Source organism: Trachurus trachurus, assembly GCF_905171665.1.
Source record: "Trachurus trachurus genome assembly, chromosome: 16".
Lineage (NCBI taxonomy): Eukaryota > Metazoa > Chordata > Actinopteri > Carangiformes > Carangidae > Trachurus > Trachurus trachurus.
Window position 1 is genome coordinate 14190734 of NC_139902.1, and position 24014 is coordinate 14214747.

Sequence of the window (24014 nt, forward strand, 5' to 3'; positions counted from 1 at the left end):
GAGAGACTATATGACAACATAGTTTTCACATGTAGCCTACTTGTAATTGATGTGAATTTTTATTTTAACCTAAGTAAAGGCTCTGAATAATTCCAAAACAATGATCAGATATAGCACAACACTTGCTCCAAATGTTTGACAAAATGAAACAAAGTGTCAAGAGAACAAAATAATATGTTAACTTTCACACATTTAGAATAAGCTTTACAATCTTTCCCCTTCAAGTGCAGCCTCAAAACACAACACTAAAGCAAATCAGTATCAAATAACTTATAAAGAGCAGTAGCTGAGAATTAAAAAAAAAACATTTAAACAATTGAGTCGCATTTCCCTGAAGCACTGAAGTTTTTCTTTAAGTCCCAATTCTGACATTCAGTTGTTACTTTTGTTTATAAAGCCCTTCTGCTGCAGATGGGAACTGAATGGATGTGACAGCTGTATGAGGATGAGATGTGGGTAGGTGATCAGCTCTGACACTGCTCGAATCTGAAAACAGAGCACAAAGACAAACTCACACAAAAATCTCCCGTCCTCCAGTCTCTTTTATTCTTCCTTAAACACAAACACAGACAGCCCACGCAACAACAGCACACGGGCAAAGGATGGCTGCCTGTCAGCGCGTGGCCTGATATTATGCCACAGTGTCAGAGTGATGTTCAGGCCAGCGTGATTGGTGAGTGTGAGAAGAATGTGCGGGGCAGATGAGTGACAGTGCAAACACACACACACACGTAAACACACACACAGAGACACACACAACATACAAAAAGGCATGCACACAGGTGATGCAAGGCTTTTTGCTTACCGCTCCAGTTCCTTATAGACATCATCCTCTCCTCTTGGCTTCAAATCCTGGCATGAAGATGAAAAGGGGGAAGAAAAGCAGGCAGGGGAAGAGTGGGACAGAGAAGAGGAGGATAAAGAGAAAGAGAGAGAGAGAGATCCATGGTACTGAGACCAGATTTATGTTCCTCTATTGTGTAATGAGATTGATTTGTTAATACCACTAATGTAAGGGTGACAGTTGATAGGCAATGGGGTTTATCTGAGGGAGGGCTGACAGTGTGTGAAGGAAGACGTATCTGCTGACAGCGCTGGGAGGGCGCAATAGGACAGAAAAGAGTCTGTGTGCAGAAGTGGATGCTTGAGCACAAACATAACACCTGTGTGTTTGTGTGTTTGTGTGTTTGTGTGTGTGTGTACATATATGAGCAGAGGACTGCACAATAACTCACCATGTAGACCGAGCCCTGGGGAGGAGCCTGTTGGGAGGGGCGGAGAGGAGGGCAGAGAAAACAGGTTTAATGAACGAGTGACAGAGAGGAAGTGATATTGGAAATCGGAGGAAGAAGGTAAAAATTTGAAAGTGTAAAATACACACACAAGACAGAACAGGTGAGGGGAGGGGAAGAGAAACAAAAAGGAGAGAGGAGAAAGAGTGTTAAATACCAGAGCAGAGGTGTAAGAAAGAAGAGAATGAGATATAATTGGGAAGGGATTCGATAGGGGATATTTAGATATTATTGAAAATGTTTGACCTCATCACCTGTCTGATATCCTCAGGATTCTCATAGATGTTCTCGGTTTCACCCGAGTGGACAGACAGAGACTGCTCAATAGCTACAGAGCACAGAGAGATAGTTACAATACACACACACTCAACTGCACAGGGGGGATGAGGAGGAGGAGGAGGAGGAGGAGGAGGAGGAGGAGGAGGAGTGTGTGTGGGGTGGTGGGGGGCAGATTCATTACAACAACCCCAGAGGATGTCACGGCCCACATCACTCAGTGGCAGCCGACAGGGGTCGAAGATGGACGGAGCACGGAAAGCTGTCAAAAAAAGAAAACGCCGGAAGACTCACCGCGATCAGAAATGTGTTTCTGTCTCCATAGCAACACACCAACAGCCGCAGCAACCAGGGGCACCAGGAGTAATAAGGCAGAGAGAGAAGGGAGCGGGGAGGGGGCGGCGGTGACACTGACAATCTCTACAAAAGGAGAAAAGCATGAATGTTTCCAAGAACTGTGCTAATGTTAAACTCACAGGGCTAAGGGTGTGTGTGTGTTTGTGTGTGTGTTTAAATGACACGCAGGTTGTACACAGAAGTTATTGCTGTTTGTTCTCCAGTTTGCTCTTTTTTGTTGATGTCAAGAGGGGGCAAGCTTTTCTTTACGTGAACTCCTTTAAGCTATTATATCTTGAGACATGTTGCAGTGAGGATTTCCTCAACATGTTACACGCATTTGCATCATGCTGCTGTCAGTCACAGGTTGGAAGGAGGCGATGAAATCCAGGCTTTGTCAGGCAGAGTGAATAGTCTGTATGACAGCTTAGTAGACATCGATCTGACAGACCCTCAGTCTGGACAGTAAACGCTGTCAATTTGAAACGTGGATGAGAGGAAGAAAAGCAGCACTATCAAAGAGACCAGACTCAGTCAGACCATTACACAAAGCCACAGCAAATGCCACTGCCATACAAATTAGTTTGATCCAAGTTTTTAAAGTCATTCCCTGTTTCATATGCATGCACTGTAAATGAAGTCAGGAGACTTTTCCTTGCAAACCTCCTTGACATCTAATCTAAAGCAGGCCTAACTACCGGCCTCTGGGGAAACTGACAAAATGTAAATAGCAGTCTTTCAGCCAAACCTTATGGACAACAAAGACTGCAGATACTGCAGGCATGATCATCACAAGCATTACATAAGCAAACCATTAGCTCACTGAAGTACTAGTCAAATTTTGTGGAGAGAGCACACGCTTGTGATCCAACTCGTCAGCTTTGTTTGCATAATGAGAATGACATCAGTCTCGCAAAACACAGCCACAGGGCGGCATGGGAAACAGGAGGGAGGTGCTTGTTTCCACAGAGACTGCTGTAATTTAGTGTACCTGAACAAGCGTTGTGTCGCTGCCTGCTTACTGCTCATGGAGTACAAAGCTATCTGCATCTGTCAGACAGTTTTGGATCACAACAGACAAGCCCAGCAAACAAAAAAGCATCTACCTATCAAAACAGGTCTTAAAAAAAAAAAAAAAAAAAAAAAGCAATTAAGGTTTTATCTGACAGACAGGAGCCCCGCAGAAGTGATGTCCATTCATACAGCTCATCAACTTCCCTCAAATTTTTTGTTTGCAAAAGCACTAGCCCTTGGACTTCACCTTAGCCCTGGTGTCGCAGCTTTTAGCCTGCTTCAAAATAATCAATCACTGTGCACTATGTGAGGTATAATTGATTGGTGAGTATGTGTTGAGGTTGCTAATGGAATACTGCGGTGAGAGTTGACCCCAGGACTGACCTGCACTGTTCTCCGTGCCAGCTTTAACGCTTGAATTATGGTAATTGAGTGCAGTGAAGGGAGGCACAAATGCCCCCAGTTTCTCACCACCACATCTCATCTTGCCTCTCTCTTTCTCTCTCTCCACCTTTCTCTCATCTCTGTCTACCTCACCTTTTCCGCCTGTCTTTTTAGCACTCATCTATTTCATCTTAAATGAGGTAGGGGGTGATTTGTATCAGTGTGATTGTAGAGGAGGGTGGATGATAAGCGACAGACCAAAGAACTGCTAAAACGCCTTGAAAATGACGGGCAGACTCAGGATAGCGGATGATTGCAGAACATCCCTGACATTTGAAGTATTTGTGTGTGCTGCAGAACGCAACGCTTGCCTCAATTTTGCAGTCTCTGAACTGTGCCACAGACGAAAGGAATTCTATTATGCAGTGTTGTTTTAACTTCTACCACTCTACTGTTTTTGTTAGATTTGGCTGACAGCACAATATATAATCCAAAATTTGTTGCTTGTTCTCACTTCCTTGGTTATTTCCAGCGAGCTAAAAAGTTGTTTCAGGTCTCTATTGGAGCTGCCCTAAACCAATCCCACTGTCTGTGGTTGGCTCCTTGCCACACAACAAATGTTTTACAGCCATAACTGTCACTCCATATTGTCCAACTCTTCATTATTAAGCATTTTTCTGGACAAGCTCACACTATCATAGTGTTTGTGCAACCTGTCATTTTTCAGCAGTGTAAATGTGGGCCACCTAACACTTATAATATTTGAACTTATCACTCTGCTCACTCTAAAATCCCAGTGACACATTGGACAAATGCAACACTTGTCACCCATTATAGATTTTTTAAATTCTAATTCAAGTAGCCTATTTCCTATTAGACAAAATCTTGCTTCTTGCTGCTTTTCCCCCCTCTTGTCCTGTCTTTATTGCCCTCTTTCTCTCTCCTCCGAGCTCCGTCGCTCTTATAGCCATACCATCAGTGTGCATCATGATGAGCTCTGAGCCCCTCAGCCTGAGGGGGCTTTCACACCTACCTCGTTTGGTCCGGACTTTCGGACTTTCCAGATAGTTCGGATCAAATTGACAGGTGTGAAAGCTCCCCCGGACCACGGTCCGGACTAAAGACCGAGTCTTTGGTCCAGCCTCAGGAGGTGGTCTCGGTCCGGACTATCCTGGACCAAGGTCCGCTGCTGCGTAGTGTGAAAGCATTTTTTTGGAAGGTTCGAACTATCAGACCAAATACAGGAAATAACGTCAGATGCGCTCGTACCGAAAAAAGTAAATAAACAGAAAAAAAGGAAAGAGGAGCCGCAGCAACCGGCGGCAACACTTGGGGAGAGGAGGAGATCATATATCCAGATGGTCAGATGGATGGGTGTGTCAGTGTAGGCTACACTTGTAAACGTTTACACGGAATTAAACAGTAGAGTGTTTAATATAAATCCCCAAACGATACATGCAAGCCTATTCTTTTATATAATGACCCGAATATATATTTTTTCCGCCGAAAAAAGTCTGAAAAAGACGGATCAGCGGGTGACACCAAACAACGTCTGCCCCAGCAAGTCAGAGCTTTTATTTCTCTCACACTCACACACAAGTGACCTGGAGAGATGCGGCCGCATCTGACAGGAGGATCGCGTGTGCGCATAGCGTGTGTGTGTGTGTTCCCCTCCACTACACAAAACAGCTGATCGCTGATCAATGAGAGCATTTCGCCGCGGCACAATCCTCTTTTTTTCTCTCCTTTCATCAGCTCTAAACTCACTCTTCTGCACCGCGATTACAAACCACAGCGTGCTTTCCAGCAGTAGGCTATATTTTTTTTTTTTTTTTTTTTTACACATATTTTTATTTTATTTTTTTCAGAGCACTTCCTATGCACTAACGTCAGACGCACGCTCATCCGTCATGACGTCGGTAGATCCTTTAGTCCGCTGTCATAATAGCAGTGTGAAAGCGAACTTTACTGGACTATATGGAAACAATGTAACAAAAAAAAAAATTAAGTCCGGACCTTGGTCCGGACTATTAGGTGTGAAAGCGCCCTAAGTGATGCATTGGGGTACGGGGAGCGAACTAATATCTGCTAAGGGATCCATTCAACTGTCACATCCTCCTGTGCTCCCCCACAGCCACCAATACAATAAGCCTGAATAATTTAGTTTTCGTGGGAAGAGAGATGTCCTAAGGTCCTGTCGACTTATATTCGCATATCAGCTGGGCCAGAGTGATGAGAAAAACAATATATTATGTTTTATATTTTATAGAGGAAAAAGCTAAACAGAGTATTAGAACTGTGGCGGGTCTTTATGAAAAAATTGGAATATAAATGGACAGTTATTCCACTGGATATCATCTGGAAATCACAACTTAGAAGTCTTGAACTATGACCTCTCTACTTCGAAAAAGAAAGCAGAACATTTGGTATCTGTCAGGAACTCTCTCCTCTGTAAACCATGGGCTCTCTAGCAGATGAATTGACCTAAGGTTGGCTTGAATGCACAGGACAATGCTTCACAGAGCACATATCCCAGGATCATCCACATTCATGGTTCATTACCTCCACTGAGTTGACAGGAAGTCTGCCAGGACTCCCATGTTAGTAATAGGCTATAGTATACCGTTGATGGAGAAAATCAGAAAGCATAGAGGACTTTTGATACCATACCATCCCTCCCACCTTTAGGGGGCAGTGTGACAGCTTCAGTTGCCCAGATGGTCTGCCCATTTTTTAGCTTCAGGGTGCAGGTGTAGTTCCCAGCTGTCTCAGGGGTGATGGGCAAGGGCACACTGGTGGTGATGATGCCAGGGCCGGTGCTTGAGCTGTTCAGATGGCTCATATTCTGGTGTTTCCACTTGGCACTTTGGACCTGGGACAGCTCCGAGTAGAGGCAGCTCAACTGCAGTTTCGAGGATGTAGGCCTACAGCTTTTTTTCACTGTGGATGTGATGCAGGGTAGAGAGGGGGTAGGGGAGAGGAAAAAATGTTAAAGGTGACGAAATGAAGGAAGAGTGAGTGTGTGAAAAAGACAAGAGGGAAGAGAAATGGGTGAGACAGGATGAGAAAGTGAGTTAAAGGGTAGTGTGTGAATACAGAAAAGGCCAAGGACAGATGGAGAGTAATGGGGTAAAGGGAAAGTGCTATGAAAAACAAAGAACAATTCAGAGAGGGGTCAAAATAATATATATTCATTAAAGTGATTTGCTGCTAATGCATTGGTTGACTGTGACTGATGCTTAGTGTCTCATCAAACTGAAATGAGAATCCATCTGGGTGTAATCAAGCTCCACAGACTCACACACGCACACATAAAAACGCGCACATTTCAGCCTTGATTAGTGTGATCAGTGTGGGCCACCTACAGCCTTGGTGGGAGGGCAGCAGGTATAATCATACATAATGATACTTATAATGAGGTGGGGTAAAAATATATGCGTCACATGACTGGTGTGGGGGTGGATGTGTATCTGTGTGTGCGTGCGTGCGTGTATGAGGGATGCAGATGTGTGAAGCACGGTGACAGTGACAGTGACAGATCGTCTGGTTACGTCTGGGCAGCTGTGATGGATGTCAGGGGGACTGTGATTAGTAAAGCCTTCCAAGGCCGCCATGACAGGGCATTGTATGTGTGTACGTGTGTGGTGGGTTTCGTGTGTATGTGTGGGTACAAATGTATCTGCATGTTTCCTGCAAAGGGTGAAACCTCCCCAAGGCTCACTCATAAAAATCAACAGGTGCTCTGCTCATTTTTTTTCATGAATTGAGCAAATGTTCCTTTTCATGAGCAATATTGTAAATGTATTCATTTAATAATGTGACATTTTACCAATGGCTGTAGGAAATTCTCATCTATCCTGCATAAGTCAGAGTGGATGATCTGTTAGAGTGTTGCACCGACAGCTGGTAAAAACCCGGTATCTTGCTCGAGGACACATCAGCAGGACAAATAATTGCCAAAATGCCTCTAGAAACCTGGGTCCTTTGGAAACAGACACCTCCCTATTCATTTTGCCACAGTTTAGAGGAATATACCCTCTCTCCTTTTCATTTTCTTGCAAAGAAAAAGATAAGAAGATCAGAACCACTCATGTCTGTGCGTGTTATGTTGACCTGGAGCCAGTCGTGATTAGCTTAGCTTAGCATGACCTCATATGCATTAGGGGGAAACAGCTTGTCTGGCTTTCTCTAATATAAAAGCTTACTAATTAACATGTTGTATTTAATTTATTTTATTCTAATTAGTCATAAACATAGATGTAATTAATGTAAAGTTGTGGTTTAGAGGGAAGTTGTGTGTTGTTACTATTTTGTGGCAAACAACCAGCACACGAGCATCAACCATTGCTGCAGAGAAGAGCAACGTTCAAACACAACTCCCCCTAAAACCACAAGGTGTCTGTTTGTACACGGATTAAAGAGATTTACAGGTGCCGCTGTCTGTATTTTTTTTTCTTTTTACTTTTTAGAACGCTACGTTAGCTTTGCCCCCCTGCTTCCAATCTTTCAGCTACGCTAATCACTTGCTGGCTCTTGCAGTGAATAAACATATGTCCCTAAATATCAAAGTATTACTTCAAATAAACCAGACAAATGACTAAAAAAGTGGATAAATGGGTTCAGAACTGATGCAGCTGCCTCCAACCAGGTTATGAGGGGTTACTGAAGATTTGATGATAATTTGACTATGTAAATGTCAATGTGTAGTTTACACACACACACACACACACACACACACACACACACACACACACACACACACACACACACACACACACACACAAAGATTTTTCTGTAATTCATCATGCATCTGTGTATTTACCCCTTTCATCACTGGTACTTAATAAAACAGCATCTGCTCCCACATGTTATATGATACCAACGCACAAGGATATGATAAAACTGTCACCACTTGTCTCATAAATCCATCTCTGCCCCTTGTTTTATTCCACCACCTACTCCCTTTCTATCTCCTCCTCCTAACCCTGATCTCTACCTTTCATCACGCTGAGAAGGGTCTTCTGGTTGAAGGCGTTGTCATTTACGAACACTTCACATATGTAGAGGCCGCCATCTTTGATCTCTGGCACGAGTAGAAAGGAGAAGCTCCCAGCCTCTGCGTTGTAAGGTGGGCCAGCAAGCCTGAGTCTCTTGCTGTCCTTACCAAATAAGTTGAGAACCCTCCAGCGATCAAAATGGTACACAAGCTTCATAGTAGTTCTCTTGCTGTCTGAGGGTTGCCGGTGGTGCAGCCGGACATAGTCCCCACGGACAACAGGACAGGCAATGTTGAAGGGCGTCAGAGCCTGTGTGGCAGTTTGGATCTCAGCTGAGGAGGGAAGAGGGAGGACAAACCAGAATGATGGAGGAGATGAGACAGAATGTAAATGGGGAGGACAGCAGGCAGAGACTGATATAAAGACACAACAGCGCAAGTAGCCTAGACGTAATGACAGGGAATTCAGAATAAAAAGAGGGTGAATGAAAAGAGAGGTGAAGACAGAGCGTAAACAGAATCACAATCGAGTGGGGGGGAATGGAGATAGGGGAAAAATTCCTACAACAATGGGGATTACGTCCTTATATGCTGAGAGTCACTTCTTCACTTGGTCTTGCATTCTGCTCTGCCTGATTAGCAAGCTGCTGACGCAGGACTTTGAGACTACTTGTGTTACAAAGTCACTCACCGTGTGTTATATTGGTGAATGAGGCCACTTTGTCAGCTGCAGAGAGAAGGGAGGCAAGAAAAAATGTGAAAAAAGCAAAAAGCAAATAATGAATAATACATAAATGTAGCAACTATAATATTCACAGGAGGACTGGCTGAATTTTAGTGCAGATCTACAGTAGACTTTTGAATCTTGAAACTGGTCTATGGAAGTAAATACTTTGAAGAACTGTAGCTACAGGACGCTTAAATAAATAATGCTACTTCTGGAGTTTCAGACTCTGATGCCCATTCACACTATCAACAAAAGTAACAACCAATATATTCTATTTGTCAGCTCTTTACATCTGCGTTCTTTTACTCGGTCTCACCATCAACATTCACGTTGACGTTGAAGGGGAAAATGCTGCTGCTGCTGTTACCCCAAGGATGAACCATACAGATGTAGGCCCCACTGTCATTGACCTGGACCTGTGGCAGTTTAGCCACTGTGCCGGTATTTGGAATTACTTCGCTCTTCATTGGAACGCCTTTAGGGGTCACCCAGGTGATTTTGTTGACGGCAACTTCAGATTTAACACTGGCAATCAGCCGCAGGGTGCTTTGCAAAGGAATATTTGGAGAAGGGGCGATGGTAACTGGGGAGGGAGGAAGACATCAGTGGTCAGAGGAGTATTACAATCTTTCAATATAAAAGAATAGAGGGTGAGGGTTGGGGTCAGACAGCAAAAGGCAGAAAATGCTCACACTGGAGGAGCAGATGTGATTAAATTCTCATTCAAAATGTCTCAAAAGATGCATTGATTACAAAAATAAATTTTTCCAACCTGTAAGTATGGCTAAGAGGATAATCCTCTCCTTCAAATTCTTCTCATTTTGCTTTATGATACATGAGTACAGGCCGTTGTCCTCCGTTGTGGGAGAAAAAACCAGAGAGAAATCCCCGCTGTGTTGAAAGTTAGAGTCTTTCAATCGTACAGATTTTTTCAAGGCACCACCAGAGAACTCCTTCATTTTATTAGCTAAGAGAACCGGTTGCCTTCCATGCGCATTATGGAACTTCACATACCAGTGAATGGTCACAGCACCCTTCACTGTTGTATCTGTACACACCAAGGTGGTGCTTGTGCCCGCTCTAGCCACTACAACATCGTCCCATTCTGAGAGAGAGAAGAGTAAAAGTTTAGTTAACATTATAAATTGTCATTTATTCAGGTAAGTCCTTAGGGAATAACAGTGCTGGTGTGTTCATTCTATCTTGTCCAGCAGCTATGACATAGGGTCATGCTTTCAAGCCTGTCTTAAAACAATGCTCACATCTATATTGAAAGACCTCCCAGTCATTGTAATTGTGCATCCTGGCTGCACAGATCCCTTCTCTCAGAAATTTCAATGTTAATGATGTGAGACAAAATCCACAGCCCTGTTTATATGCAAAAAAAATGTGTCCCAGGGTTCAGCCGCAGCTAATATATCGCTTTAGCATTCAACTGAGGCAGTTTAAAGTTAAGTCTCTTTTTGTGCCAAATTCTTATTTCAAAGTCATTTCTTTCTCTGGGCAGCATTTCCTCACTGAGTTGCCCCTGATGGATATTAGCCTCAAATGCATTCAGAAGCACTGTGGATTTTATCTCACATTGAAATCACCTCAGGAATGGGATCTGAATTACAACACAGGCACAAGCGAAAAATAAACTTTCCCTGTAACCTGATGTAACATAACTGAACACTGTTCATGCGTGACTCATCATTGGTTTGCAGTCTAAAAGCGACATTCACAGCTGGGAAATGTTGGCCCCCACCTTCACAGGAAGTTGCAGTAAAAAAAGAAAATCACAGAAAGCATTTCATACCTGTTAAGCCCAAGTGAGAGGAATATACCGCAAATAAAGACAGAAGAACAAATGTGAGAAAAGCAGACTCCATCGCACGTTTTAAATCATAGAGGCAAAACACTGTCACTGCACCAGCTGTCTCTCCAGCACTGTGACCTTTCTTAGTATGCTCAGAACACCAAGTATTGCTCGCTTTCCTGCAATATTACTGGTGTCCCTGACTGACATGTTAACAAGTTCGCTGTACATCTTCCAGCACAGCAGGATGTGACACAACCAACATGAGGATAATCAGCAGGAAAAGGCTGTGTGTTTGGTTGCTGTGTGTGTGTGTGTACGGGGCTGATAAACTACATATACTAGAATTAAGCCTCTAACCATAATGTTAACCTACAATGTTTTACAGCTTAACTTCTGAGCAATTAGTTACAGAACTTCTGACCCTAACACTCATTTTGACAAAAGGATTGAGCTTGTTCTCGTGTGTGTATCACAATGTGTGTGTGAAATAGAGAGTAATGATAAGAATAGCAGAAAGCCAGGGATTGAGGGAGATGAAAAAGCGAGAAATAAAGAGTTTGGGTTAGTGTGGGTGCACAGTAACCCCTAGGCTACTTGTCTTTACATCCCATAAATGTCTTTAATTAAGCTAAAGGTATTATCAGCTCCTCTGAGCACTATTACAGATTTTTCCATAATTACCATTGGGTGAATGGGGGCGGTGAAGAGAGACAGCAAAAGAGAGAGAGAGAGAAAGAGAAAGAGAGAGAGAGAGGGGGAGAGAGAGGGAGAGAGAGAAAGCAGATATGTATTGTGGGTGTCTAATGACAAGGAAGGAGAAAGGAAAAAAACGGAGAGCAGCAAGATGGAGAAATGTGGAGAGAGGTGCTCGACGGCATATGAAAACCCAGGGAGGAGAGGAGAAGTGTGAGAGAGTGTTGAAGGGAGGAAGAGAGAGACAGTGTGACTTCAAAGAAGCCTGTGGCTGGTGACACAGAGCCTGGTGCTGATCCTGTGGCCCCTCCTCTATGGGTAAATAATCACCATAAGCCTTGGCTCTGTCTAATGAATCCACTGCCAATGAGCTAATATCTGTTAACTATGTGCTTCATTATCGCTGCCACAGACCCCCGGAGAGCACGAGGATGGAGGACAGGATGAATAGCACCAAGGAAGTGAAGGACGAGTGGACAAAGGAAATCGAATGACATGGGAAGAGACAGGCGGGGAGGGAGGGAGGGAAGGAAGGAAGGAGGAAGAAATGAGGAAAGGGAGGAAAGTGAAGTGTAAATGAAGGGAAGGTGTAAGGAGTGTGAGATGGTGAGAAAAAAAAGAGGTGAGGTACTGTATAAGTAAAGTGGGTGGTAGCTGGAAAGTGGAAGATGTGAAGGTCGATTTAGTACGGTCATGAAAAATGGATGCGAGAATGAAGGAAAAGGAATGAAATCCTCTACTTTCTTTAAAGAGCCACATTTCTACAGTGAATGCATATGATTTAGCAGTATAGCTGAGTTCCTATGGGTGGTCCCTGCACACTCTCTCTGACTTAGACATTAAGCACCAACCCATGGTTTCATATTGAAATATGGCAGTGAAAAGCACTGATGGCATTTAAAAACCCAGGGCTGCTCTGTTTGTGCAGCGGTCGCTCTCATATTCTCTGGATTCACAATGGGCAAAGAGTGGAAAGACAATGAAGTTCCTGCTGTGTCATTGAAGACATACTTCAAATGTTAATTTGTTTTTCCTAGTGTGCAGTCTACCTAGTGTACATTGGTTGACCTCTGATCAATATCAGTGTGTTCAGAAGTGACACCTCAGTAATGCAATCTGAAAACAAGGGGGTGTCACGGGAGAAGAAATTGGAAATGAAACAGAACGGGAAGGAAACGAGAGGCACCGTTTAAACTGTGGGACTTATACGGAGATGTAATTACATTGGCTGTAAAACACTTGGGTATAAGGATTAGACCTAAACCAGATAATGCCTTTGCTATGCTGGTATGCACCCAGCTTCAGATGAAAATAGGGCAAAATGAATTGGAAGTTATTCTGCGCAAAGAAAAAAAAATTCTCATCAACAGAGAGTGTGCTGGAATCTGCAAATAGATACATGAGGAGCTGTTTCCTCTTGATTTGATTCTGCTGACTGCCACTGGAGTTGTGTTTTGCCGTTCATTAATGAATGTTTATTGATTTGGGCATCTGCTGTGGGGAGTTTATATGAGCTAATCTCCACTCTGTGTGCAGAAACAAACAGCAGAGGGCGTAAGAATCATCTGGTTCAACGTACTACCTCCTCCTCACTATCATAACAGTCTGGAGTTTGACGAACTGTGTTTTAACTTGATGTTGTTTATCTTTTATAGGTTTCTGCACTTTATATTTCCAAGAATATTGTTTAATTTAAGCCAAGCGATCAAATTGAGCAACATTTCCAGAGGTAATATTGACTGCTGATTACTTTGAGATCTGCACTTTCTCAGCTGATGGAAGTAGCTATCACCATCAGGTTATTCCGGTTTTTCCTGAATATGAATCACTCTTTTGAATCATTTGTGTTATCTATTAATGACAGCAGTTCCCCGTTAGAGAGAAACCTGCTGCGCACTTTACATGATATGGAGGCGCAGGCTCACATTACCCAAAGCAAAACGCTCTCAACAAGTTGTTCCCAGAGGCTCCTCCCGCTGTGACTGGTCCTAATTGTTTTTTTTTTGGGAGGGGGAGGTGGTGGTGGGGGTGGGGGTGGTGGTGGTGGGGAATCAGGGCTGTGACGCCTCTCAGCCTGATGACATCACCCAGTCAGTCATACACAGTCGGACCGCCGCGCGCTCACACTCACTGGAACTAGTTGGAGAGAGAGAGAGAGAGAGAGAGAGAGAGAGAGAGAGAGAGAGAGAGAGAGAGAGAGAGAGAGAGAGAGAGAGAGAGGCAGCACCTCATACACACGGAGCACCAGCTGGGGGGGAGATATTCACCTGTGCGCTGCCGGGACGAATTCACAAGGATTTCCATTCATTTTTAGCAAGACTCCCCTTAAAGGCGCAGTGAGGGGACACTTGAGACAAGAGCTTCAGTCGGACCCCTGCTCTGTCCTGTCCTGTGGCCAAACAAGTTTTTTTTTTTGACTCTCTCACAGAAACTGAGCCGCGTCTGAAGCTGTGGTTTTCCATCTTATCATTTGATATCGGAGAGACTCCAAGGCTGGTTCCGCAAAGAGGACCGTAAATCAACCATGGCGAGACATGAAGCCCGAAATTGGCATGACTACACAAAAATGCTCGGACTGCTCTGCGTGTTCGCGTCGATACTCACAGAACAAGGTAAGACATTATCACTTCATTATTATTTGAAAGAAAAAGAAAAAAAAAAAACTCAGAAATTCATCGCCGGCAGCATCTTTGCCTTTAATTTCTTCCCGGAGCTTTATTAATTAACGCAGGGACAAATTTGAAATTGGCTGCCACCTGTCTGGGCGGTGACAGGAGCAGAAAATCAAGCAGGTGGTTCCCTCGCTCGGTGTACGGACTTTTTTAAAAGCTTAAACCCTTTAAATTTCCAGATGAGTTTTTGTTTACAGTCACGTGAAAGGAGCTGGTTTCGACTGCTGCTCAGTTTCTTCATTCCGCGTTCACTCCAACCAGCTGTATCGCTCTTTGACCCTCTTTGAGTTTCGGTCGGTGTGACTCACGCCATGTTTAGTTTTTCTAAGGTGTGGCTCTCGTAGAGCAAGGTGCTTTCCGCAGGTGCCTGCTGGGCCACCGGCCCTTGCTGTTTTTATTGTTGTGTCCTCGTCTGTTTAAAGTGAGTCACTATTTTCCTGTCAGTCCTTCCTTGGTACTTTGTCCCCTAAAGCCACCCTTCTCCTCCTCAACCCCCTGCTCCCTTTCTTCCCTCTGTCCGCACATCATCTTGTATTAGTTACAGTTCAGCAGAGAGAAATGGGACTGGACGCAGCTCTTAATGTACACACACACGCACGCACGCACGCACACGCATAAAAATGGTTTAAACCTTGTGCTGGCTTTTGTATTTACCAAGTTCCCCATAGCGAACCCCTCCCATAGCCTTTACTGTAAATTAGTAGCCATTACTTTAACCCAGGTAACAGGCCCCTCCTGCCTCCTTGGTAACCGGTTTAAACAGGTTAATTATTCAAGTGTTTTCCAGTCCACCAGAGATCAGGTTACCTACAGGTACTCCGGCCACAGAGAGCAGGGCCAGAAATGACAGCAAACATTCCTGGCATGCAGTTAACCTATTAACATATGAATGTGTGTGTGTGTGGCTTGAAACCAGTTCAACATTTTCTCTGCTGCTCCCGTGCAAGACCAGCTATTTGTTTTGTGCTGTAATTGGGGCAAGAATGTAGGACTTAGACAGTAGCTCCACGGCACAGCTACAGTATACATTTTCAGTAGTGCACTGTAATGTAGTCAAATTGCGGTGTTGTTTTAATCACCACTCATAAGCACAGTCACTCTTTTGACTTATTCATGCAGTGGACCTTTTTTGTCCAATTTCATTTTACAGAACATGAAGTGCTCTTAGGGGAGGGAGGAAAGTGTGGGGCGGGGAGGGGGGGGGGGGGGGGGGGGTGGAGAAACAAAAGGTTTTACATATTTATGAGTGAGAGAAAAACGCAAGGCTTAACCAGTACAAGCAAAAACACTGCTTTTAGTTTTCTTTCATTTAGGTCTTTTTTTCTTTTTGTTCTCTAAAACTGAACCCCTGGCCTCTTTTTGGGTAATAGTTAAGCTATATACAACTTAAGCTGCAACTGCTGCAGGAATGAAACTTTTTCTCTTGTCTACTTTGCATTTTTAGTTTCACATTTCCATTCAAGTTTTGACACCACCTTCAACCCCAAGTCTGAGAAGTGATTTAATTCTCTGCAAACTTTAAAGTTTAATACACCCAAGCTTTAATGTTAAAAAAGTCAATATGGAGTTTCATGGGTTTTTAATCAAGATTGGTTTCTGCGGATACACCAATATATATCTTAATAGAAGATGACAGGTGGGGGTCTAGTTTTAAGCCCTGAAATTACACTATAATACCAACCCCCCACTCCCTAAGTCAAGGTTGTTAGAGACCGTGGATGTAGGTTAGGAAGGCTTGGCCCATTACCATGGAGATATTTTTATTGGAAGGAGGGTGGGCTTATGTTGGGGGGAGTTTCGGGGGAGGGAGGGGAGTCGAGGGGTATGAGGCTATAGCAGCATTGTTTTTATGGCTGAGTAAGCCGTGTGCATGTGTGTGTGGGGGGGTGACTGGCTGAATGGCTGCCTGAGAAACGGGTGGGCATGTAGGGTCAGGGCCGGGGGAGGAGGGCTGCTTCCTTTACAGCTCACAAATGAACCCATGTTTTTTTTTCTTCTTTTCTATACCTGAGAGCATCCAGCGAAGCTACTTGAGACACAAAGCCATACTGCCGATGGCCCCTGTCAGTTTGGAGGAAACAGGTGGCTCTCTGGCAGCCCGCAGCGTTACGTGGGGTTGTGGCTTGAGTTTCGGGATTGGCTGGAAAACTACATGGGCAGCAACTGATTAAGACAGGCGACGCCCCCCCCCCCCCCCTCTTTTTTTTTTCCCAGCCACCACTTGAAGCTTCCCTCACTCCCGCCAACCCCTCGCTCCCTCCCCCACCTCCGCTGTCGAGTACATACAGGGGCCTTGTTCTCTTTTTATTTCCAGCTATCTCCCCTCCAGTGTCTGTCCAGCGCTTTTGTTTGGGAGACTGTCGTGATTGGCTTATTCAAACGGCCCCCCCTTCCCTCCTGTCTCCCAGCCCTCTGTTTGTACTCAAGGCCACGCTGCTTATGACACGAACAACATGCAGACAGATGGGAAAATAAACCACATGTGAACCCACCATGGTCTCGACCCCTGGCTGGAGCATTTCTTGTCAGTCACAGCTGTATGTGCCCCGCTGAAATGGTGTGTTTTGCAACCCGATGTCGTTATACCGGCGCATGTTGTAATAACCTGTGAAAATTCTGGAGAGTTTCCAGCATTTTCGCAACTCCCTGCCATCTCACACACATCCAAAGTATTAGCGCTCACTACTTCCCTCCACATGGAGATATCCTGTGAGGGAGGTTCTGCCAAGTCCGGGACCATTCATCATTACAACAGAGAAAGAGCATTACACTTTCTCTATTAAGAAGAATATAACTGATGGATCATGAGACACATTTATTTTTTTCTGTACCTAATGAAAGAAGGAAAAGTAAGTCCTTAGTATCTCATTAGTCCCTGCGGAGCGAGGGGCTTCGGTCTTGGTTTGGTTTTTGTGTTAATGGCAGTCGCGGTTAGGTCCTATCATTATGTAAATGAGCTGTCCTCGGCCCTTTGCACCGGCCCTGTAAATGTCAGTAGGATTTTGAAAAGGTCAGGTATGTGTGTCTATGTGTGTAAGAAAGTCTCATTCTGTGTTTGATATGCACCAGCACTTACTTACACACACGTCGTAAGGGGCCTTGGTGTTTAATTGACACATCAATAACCTCCCCCTCCCCGTTATAATCACCATTAAGAGTTTGTTGATTCAGACATAAAAGTATGCTTGAATTTATGACTTAATGGAGATGTGCGAGCGATACGAACCAAATGCGTGTGCGGGAGTGTGTGTCTCTACATGGGAGCTGTGTAGCAAGTGCAGCTCCATTAATTCTGAATAACTAAGATATAGAATGTCTGTAGCAAATATTTGGCATTTCACCAAATGAGCCTAATAATTTAGACGGCTTTCTCTTATTGCTTGTTATTTCACCAGGTAGGCAATTGAAAAAATGATTTCAGCTCAGTGGCAGTATTTAATGGTCGCCTAGAAATGAAGTACCTCTTATCCAACAATAAAGTAGCAATGGATGGAAAGCTTTTTAATAGATGTATTGAAAACATTTCAGAGGGAGGCACTTTTCATTTTTAAAATCCTTTTATACGGAAGCCATATTGATTAAAATGATGTTGATCCTAGACGTCTTACACGGTTTTAGATACACAGATGTTTTGATAAATGGGCCTCAGTGAAACGACTTGGCTCTATAGGCTTTTCATTACCAGTGACCAGAAACGCAAAGGATCCATCAGGTTTATTGTTGACTTGGCAAATATTATGAGACGGGAGTGGATAAATCTGAAGGGAGGAGGTCGATGAACACGAGTCACTGCATCTTGTTGCATTTTTAGGCCGCGGTATTTCAACACAAACACAACTCAGTACACACACGCCCACGCACACACACAAACACACACTCACACTGACACATACAACTGGTGATGAATCAGAAAAGTAACCTGAGGCTGCACCGGAAATCAGATGACATTCCAATAACAGGGAGGAGCCGTCACGTCGTTGATGACAGTGCATGTGTGTGTCGCTGCTTCCTTCAGGAAGTGGTGTGTATCAGCCTCATCAGCAACCCTGTTATCTTCCACAGACATCAGATCTGAGGACACCCTTTTTTTTTAATCACCCCCTGTGTACTTAACTGGCTCTCTTCCTGAAACATGTAAGTAATGATAGTGGCTTTCCTGTTCCCAGAGAACCGAAGCCCAGTAGCGGCTCCGCGATGGCACCATATCCATGTCGGAAGTCTCCCCTATTGCCCTCCGCCTACACGCGCATGCTGGGTAGATGGCGGCCCCTGTCGAGGCCACACTGAGAGCCCCCCACAGGGATGTTTGTGTTTAGCTCCCAGGGTAACCAGACTGCTGGAGCCGATCCCATCTGATCCAAAGGAAAATGAGCTGAAATCCTCCTCTTAGAAGGAATGCCAAGTGTAATTAATATGAATTGGGGGAGCCGAGGGGTTTCCAAAAACACAACAGCGCTGGGGGTCGATGATATTCTTGGCAGAGGTGTCGGGTTAAACTGTTATCTACATCAAATCTGTGTGCATTAGCTCACACATTGTCATGAGTTCACTGTGAGAGACCATGCCATAACGTTGTCTAAACACCCACATGTTTCGAGATAATGGAGTGTTTTAAGACTGTACTATTTGCGGGATGCTGCATGCCAGCAGCTTATCTGGTATAAAAATGCTAAAAGGCATGTGGCTTACTTTATTTTTTTTCAGTCACACACACATTTCCACACCATTAGTTAAGATACCTTTTGCCAAATCTGCATTTCCCTGCGCCTAACAAACCCCAGATGGAATTTAGGGAGATGCAGGTCAGACCCGTTCGGGCTCAACCGACGTGGAGAATGAGCGGTAATTTCAATTGAGGATCCAATTGAAAAGCAGCCAAACTCTTTAAAATAAAAATCCCTTTAATTAACTAGACTTGGGAGATGGGTGTCTCTGCGACCCCCGCCACAGTAAAATCACTGAGGAGGAGCCGCGAAAAGAGGAGCAGAGGAGGGCGAGCGGGGATGGCGGCGGCGGTGGTGGTGGGGGTCGAGGATGTCGACATTTTCAAATTCCACGCCGCCGCATTTTGGCAGCAGGGATGAAGGAGGATGTTTCGAAAAACTGTGAGGGAGTCGACCAGGGAGACCAAGAATTATCAGCTCATTTGTAATTTAGTCGCAACTCCCTCCCCTCGTCTTCTCCCCCTCTTGTAGCAGGAGACATATTTAGCAGCCAAAGAGCTTCCCATTGTGGACAGTAAAAGACTGCCTGCACTAACCTTTCTCTTTTTATTATGGTTACCTGACCCATACACTCTCTCTGTCATCTCTCCCCTCTTTCTTCTGTCTTTGTCACATTCTTTTATTTCTGAAATCCTCCCCATCATGCACTCAGCAGATCTTTGTGCAACTAAGCACTGAGGCCCTTGACTGTGTCCTCCTCTGAGTGTCCCTAACACACACACACACACACACACACACACACACACACACACACACACACACATGCACCCAGCAGCTCATTAGCAGTCACCTTAATGTGTCTAAATGTAGTTTGCGAGGTGGAAGGTGGTTTGCGTTATTGATCCGGTATTGAATGGTGGATGATGCAGTGCCCTTATGTGATATTGAAAACATTTAGGGCTCGCTCTGTCGGCATGACAGCACCATGAAACATCGCCCTGTCCCCTCCTCCTCTGCTAATCCCTCTCTGTGTCCTCTCGGCCGCCACTTTTGTGAAATGTCGAGCCGGTGTCGCTGATAGTACAACCCCCTCACCCCTCCTTTTTGTTCTCCTCCATGCGTGTTTTTGTTCCTTTTATCAACATGTGTTCCATGCAATATTGCAGCTGCTTTTCGTTGCGTAGACAACATGCCGCATCTTCGCCACATCTGACTTTGACAAGGTCATGTCAAATTCACACTTATCAGAGGCAGTGGACAGGGTGGCTACAGGAGGAAATTGAATTTGCTGTGACAGGGTCCTGACAGGACTCTGGAGTCATGCTCCTGAAAAACCCTCCTCGCAACAACTGCTCTCATCTCAGCTGGCCTTTCCCCGTGGTCCCAGGAGATTTATCCGAGGAGCGGGGGTAAAATTACAAACTGTAACACAAAGAAAATGTAGTATTTTAACACTGATATCATCTCGGAAATACGAGATAAGAGAACAGAAGACGCCATCGCAGAGATAGTGCACAACAGGTTTATTTTTCATGGAAACATGCAGAGAGTGCTCTTGTGTTTCACAAGCGACGCCGTTATGATCCTACAACTCTATCTTGCCCGCTGATATCGGTGCTATCTGTTGTTTCACTTGTTGGTTTAAAAATGTGCTGCCATGTTACGCTGATAAACAAGCAGCGCAGTCGTCATTAGTCCCCAGAGCCTTGAAATGGCAGGAGCGTATAAATCCTCTCCTGAAGCAAACAGCACATTAAGGTCAAATAGAGGCAGCAGGTTTATTCAGTTATCAGCCCAGTGTTTTGTCAACAGGGTGTGCCAGAGTTGGTTTGGTGGGGCTCCTTGGGGAGAGCCGGTCCTCCTTCGTTGGAGCAATTTGTCTCATTCGTCTGCTGAACTGATTGCCCGCTCTCTAATCGGCCACTCGCTCCCCTCTGCCCTGTCTCATTTGTGCTCTTATACTTCCACTTCTCCATCTTGATTCATTCTTCCTCTGCCCTCCCCTGTCGTTCTCTGTTTACATCCTTTTTTCCCCCTAATGCTCCAACTTCCTCTTCCCTGTAATTTGGTCCCGCATAATTGATCCATCTGTTCAGTAAACTGCTGTCCCTTACTGTATCTCTTCTCCCCTCCTCTCGTCCTGCTCTTTGTTTCCCTTCGCTCTCTGTTCTTAGTCATCAATCCCTCGTTTCTGCCTCTGTAATTGGAATGTCTGTTGCTTTCCTCTATCCTCTTACGCTCTCTTTCCCCTTAATCTCCCACCCTCTCTTCTTTTTCTCCCTCAGCTTTCTGCTTCTCCCTGTCCCACCGTCCAATTCCCCAGATGTCTCTTCCACCTATGTCAGCCTGGGAGTTCCTCTTTAAGCCCATCCAAACTGCCTTAGCTACTTCTCCTCTCCTGCTCTCATTTGCCAGCTCTGTCTTTCTCCCTTCTTAACAGACCCTGCTCTCCCTACAGACATTTGTATTACAGGCATCCGTACCTTCCTCCCTCCCCTAACGAGGTCTTCTGTTTTTTTCCTCCACATATCAATCATTCTCCCTCTTTCTCTTTCTTGTACACTTGTCCTCCTCTCCCTCTTTCTCGTCTAATGGCCAAGAACACCTCCCACTCCACCCTGGTGGGCATTTTTTGAAGGTTAAGTTGCTATGACACTTTTACAGTGTTTCACTCTCCGGCCCACCGCGACCCCCTTCCCCCCGATCATCTCACCCGCCTCCGTGCCCGCACCCAGGCTGCAGAACGACACACATCGCTGCCACCTCCCTCACACGCAACCAACAAAAAAAAACACACACACACACACACAAATATAACGCCGCAGACACATGCACACACTTCTCAGGGATATTGGGCTGATTTGATGGTTGAGTCACTTGATTACTGTACAGAGGACAGGAAAGGGGAAGTGACAGAACAAAGTCGAGCAGTCGAGCGAGCTGAGGTAAGGGAGGGAGGCGAGGCGGCGGGGAAATGGAAACAGATGCAGGATTTTATTTCATTTCAGCAGAGCTAACCTGTCGTGCAGTGCCGGGATCAGGCTGACAATGTCCACTCCCCTGCTGTTAGATGCTGTCACACGCTCATCTCCCCCGCAGGCAGTGACTAGGCCGGTAATACAGCTTGACTCATCTAACAAGAATCTCACACTGAAGTTGAAATGGGATTACATTTGAAGAGTTAATTCCCAGTGTAGAGTTTGGTACAATCCAATACTGTAGCCTTAACTGAAAACTAGCTTTCAGAAGCAGTTCTTGATCAGAAAGTGGTTGATAAATACAAAGGTATAATTATATTTCTGGCATACAGATCAACATGTGTATAACAGTACACCTGCATTGCTTTCAGAACTATCTTGATCTACAAAAAGAAGAAGTGTGCTATAATAATACATGAGAGTCTTGAAGGAGCCGGTAACTGTCGTCAGCAGTTTTTTGGTTTTTTGTTTAACCTTTTGTCAAATGTAGTTGAGTGACAATAATGATAGGTTTAATCAGCGAGTCAGTTGGCAGGAATTGAAGCAGCAGCTATTTTGATAACAGGTTCCAAGCGGTTACATAAATATGATCATGTTTATCTTCATTGTAAATTGACTAACATGGTGTTTTTTTTAGAGGTTATGTTTGTCTTTTTTTAGCACAAGTTTGTATTCATCTTTGTGTTATTACATTTACTGAAGCACCGTGTATGTTCCACGTTTTGAAAGGATGCATTTGAGTTATTTTGGGTTGAACTCTGTTGTAACATATTTTTACATTTAGGATACATTAGCACATGAAGAATTTGGCAAACACGGGGTTTTGTTTTTAGTCCAGGTTGTCAGCCGGCTGCCGCTAGACAGAATGATAGTCGGTGTTGCCGAAAACAGAGACACTATTGTTCTCAGCCAAAGCTTAGAGACCCTCCTCCTCCTTCCCCCAGAATCATCCCCCCCTCCTCTCTCCTCTTGCCCTAATCCAGGTGAGCCGAGGGAGACCATTGAAAAGGCCATCTATTGTCCTCCCTCCCCCCTTTTCCTTTCCACTGCACCACACCTGTATCAATGGACAGACCTGTCTTTGAGTAGAGGCCCTAGAGGGAAAATGGCCCTATAACAAGAGATGATTGGGTAGTTTCTCTTGAAATGGAGATGATGGAGAGGCCTTTTTTTGTTGTGTGGATGGACCACTATGGTGCCTTTTCCATCCGTTTCCATGGAACACAAGGCCTTGATACACTTCTCAGAAAGCATTTAGGTAGAGAAACTCAGACATTTGGCAGTTCTTACGCGATACACATGTTTGCACTGTGCATGTATCATACTTCTGCTTGTTACTTGGCTGCGTGCTGTTTTGGCTTTCTGTCGTGGCCTCTTTAGGAAGAAGCAGGAGGGGAGGGGCGGGAAAGAGAGAGGAGAGGGAAAGAGACGGAAAGAGCAAGACGGAGTATCTTCTCTGCTGACTTGTGCTTGTCACCGAGGCCCCTCTGGGCGCGTGTGCACGCTCCCTCAAGTTGCTCGGAGACATCTCCCGAGCCTCCTCCTTTTAAAAAAAAAAAAAAAAAAAGAAAAGAAAAAAGAAAAAGCTTTTAAAGGGAACACTTTATCCACTTACCTCTGTCCTTTTTTCCTTTCCTTCCCACTTTTTCTCCTTTAGCCACAAGCTGGCGGCCGATTCGTGCACCAGTGATTCATGAATTTATCTCTGCCACGGCACAGTCATGCAGGGTGCATGAGCGACAGAAGACGGCGGCATGCTGGGGGAGGGGAGGGGGGGCAGGCAGGGAGAAGGAGAGAGGGAATGTGCTGTGATGCCATCCTTGATTAGAGCAGTAGCACTCGCTGTTTAAACACACATTTAAATAGACACAGCCTTAGGAAGTTTTTTCTTTTGGGGGGGGGGGGGGGGGGGGGGGGGGGGGGGGGGGGGGGGGGGGGTGAGGTGAGGAAGAGGATATGGTTCCTCTGCTTGTGCAAACTAACACAAGTGCTCTCCATTGTTCTGGTTTTAAATAGAAGTCCCTCAGGCTCCACCTTCTAACTTTCTCTTGTTCATTTGTTTACCTCTTCTTCTTCTTCTTCTTCTTCCCCCTTTTCCTCCACGGTCTCACTCTCCATATCTTTCTGTACCTTTGACACAGAATTGCTTTATCTTGCATAGATTATTGATGTCCTCCATAA

General features: G+C 44.8%; 2 protein-coding genes across 4 annotated transcripts in view; one reads left to right on the forward strand and one right to left on the reverse strand.

The window, feature by feature from the left end:
* Positions 1–801: 801 nt before the first annotated feature.
* g6fl (g6f-like) lies at positions 802–10022 on the reverse strand (the record flags this gene model as incomplete). The annotated part of the gene is made up of 8 exons (XM_083989561.1): positions 802–852; positions 1236–1262; positions 1547–1620; positions 1863–1988; positions 5985–6242; positions 8299–8631; positions 9342–9608; positions 10010–10022. The coding sequence occupies 8 exons, from the start codon at positions 10020–10022 to the stop codon at positions 802–804; spliced, it is 1149 nt and encodes a 382-aa protein (XP_083845687.1).
* A 3691-nt stretch (positions 10023–13713) lies between these two features.
* Positions 13714–24014, forward strand: part of LOC310999604 (nectin-2) — an 81707-nt gene continuing 71406 nt past the window's right edge. For 2 of the 3 annotated variants that reach the window (XM_083990092.1, XM_083990093.1), the window contains exon 1: positions 13714–14131. In XM_083990092.1, the coding sequence (XP_083846218.1) occupies positions 14044–14131 (88 nt within the window). In that variant the 5' untranslated portion in view covers positions 13714–14043. The remainder of the gene's footprint in view (positions 14132–24014) is intronic. The other variant, XM_083990091.1, reaches the window with a different exon arrangement.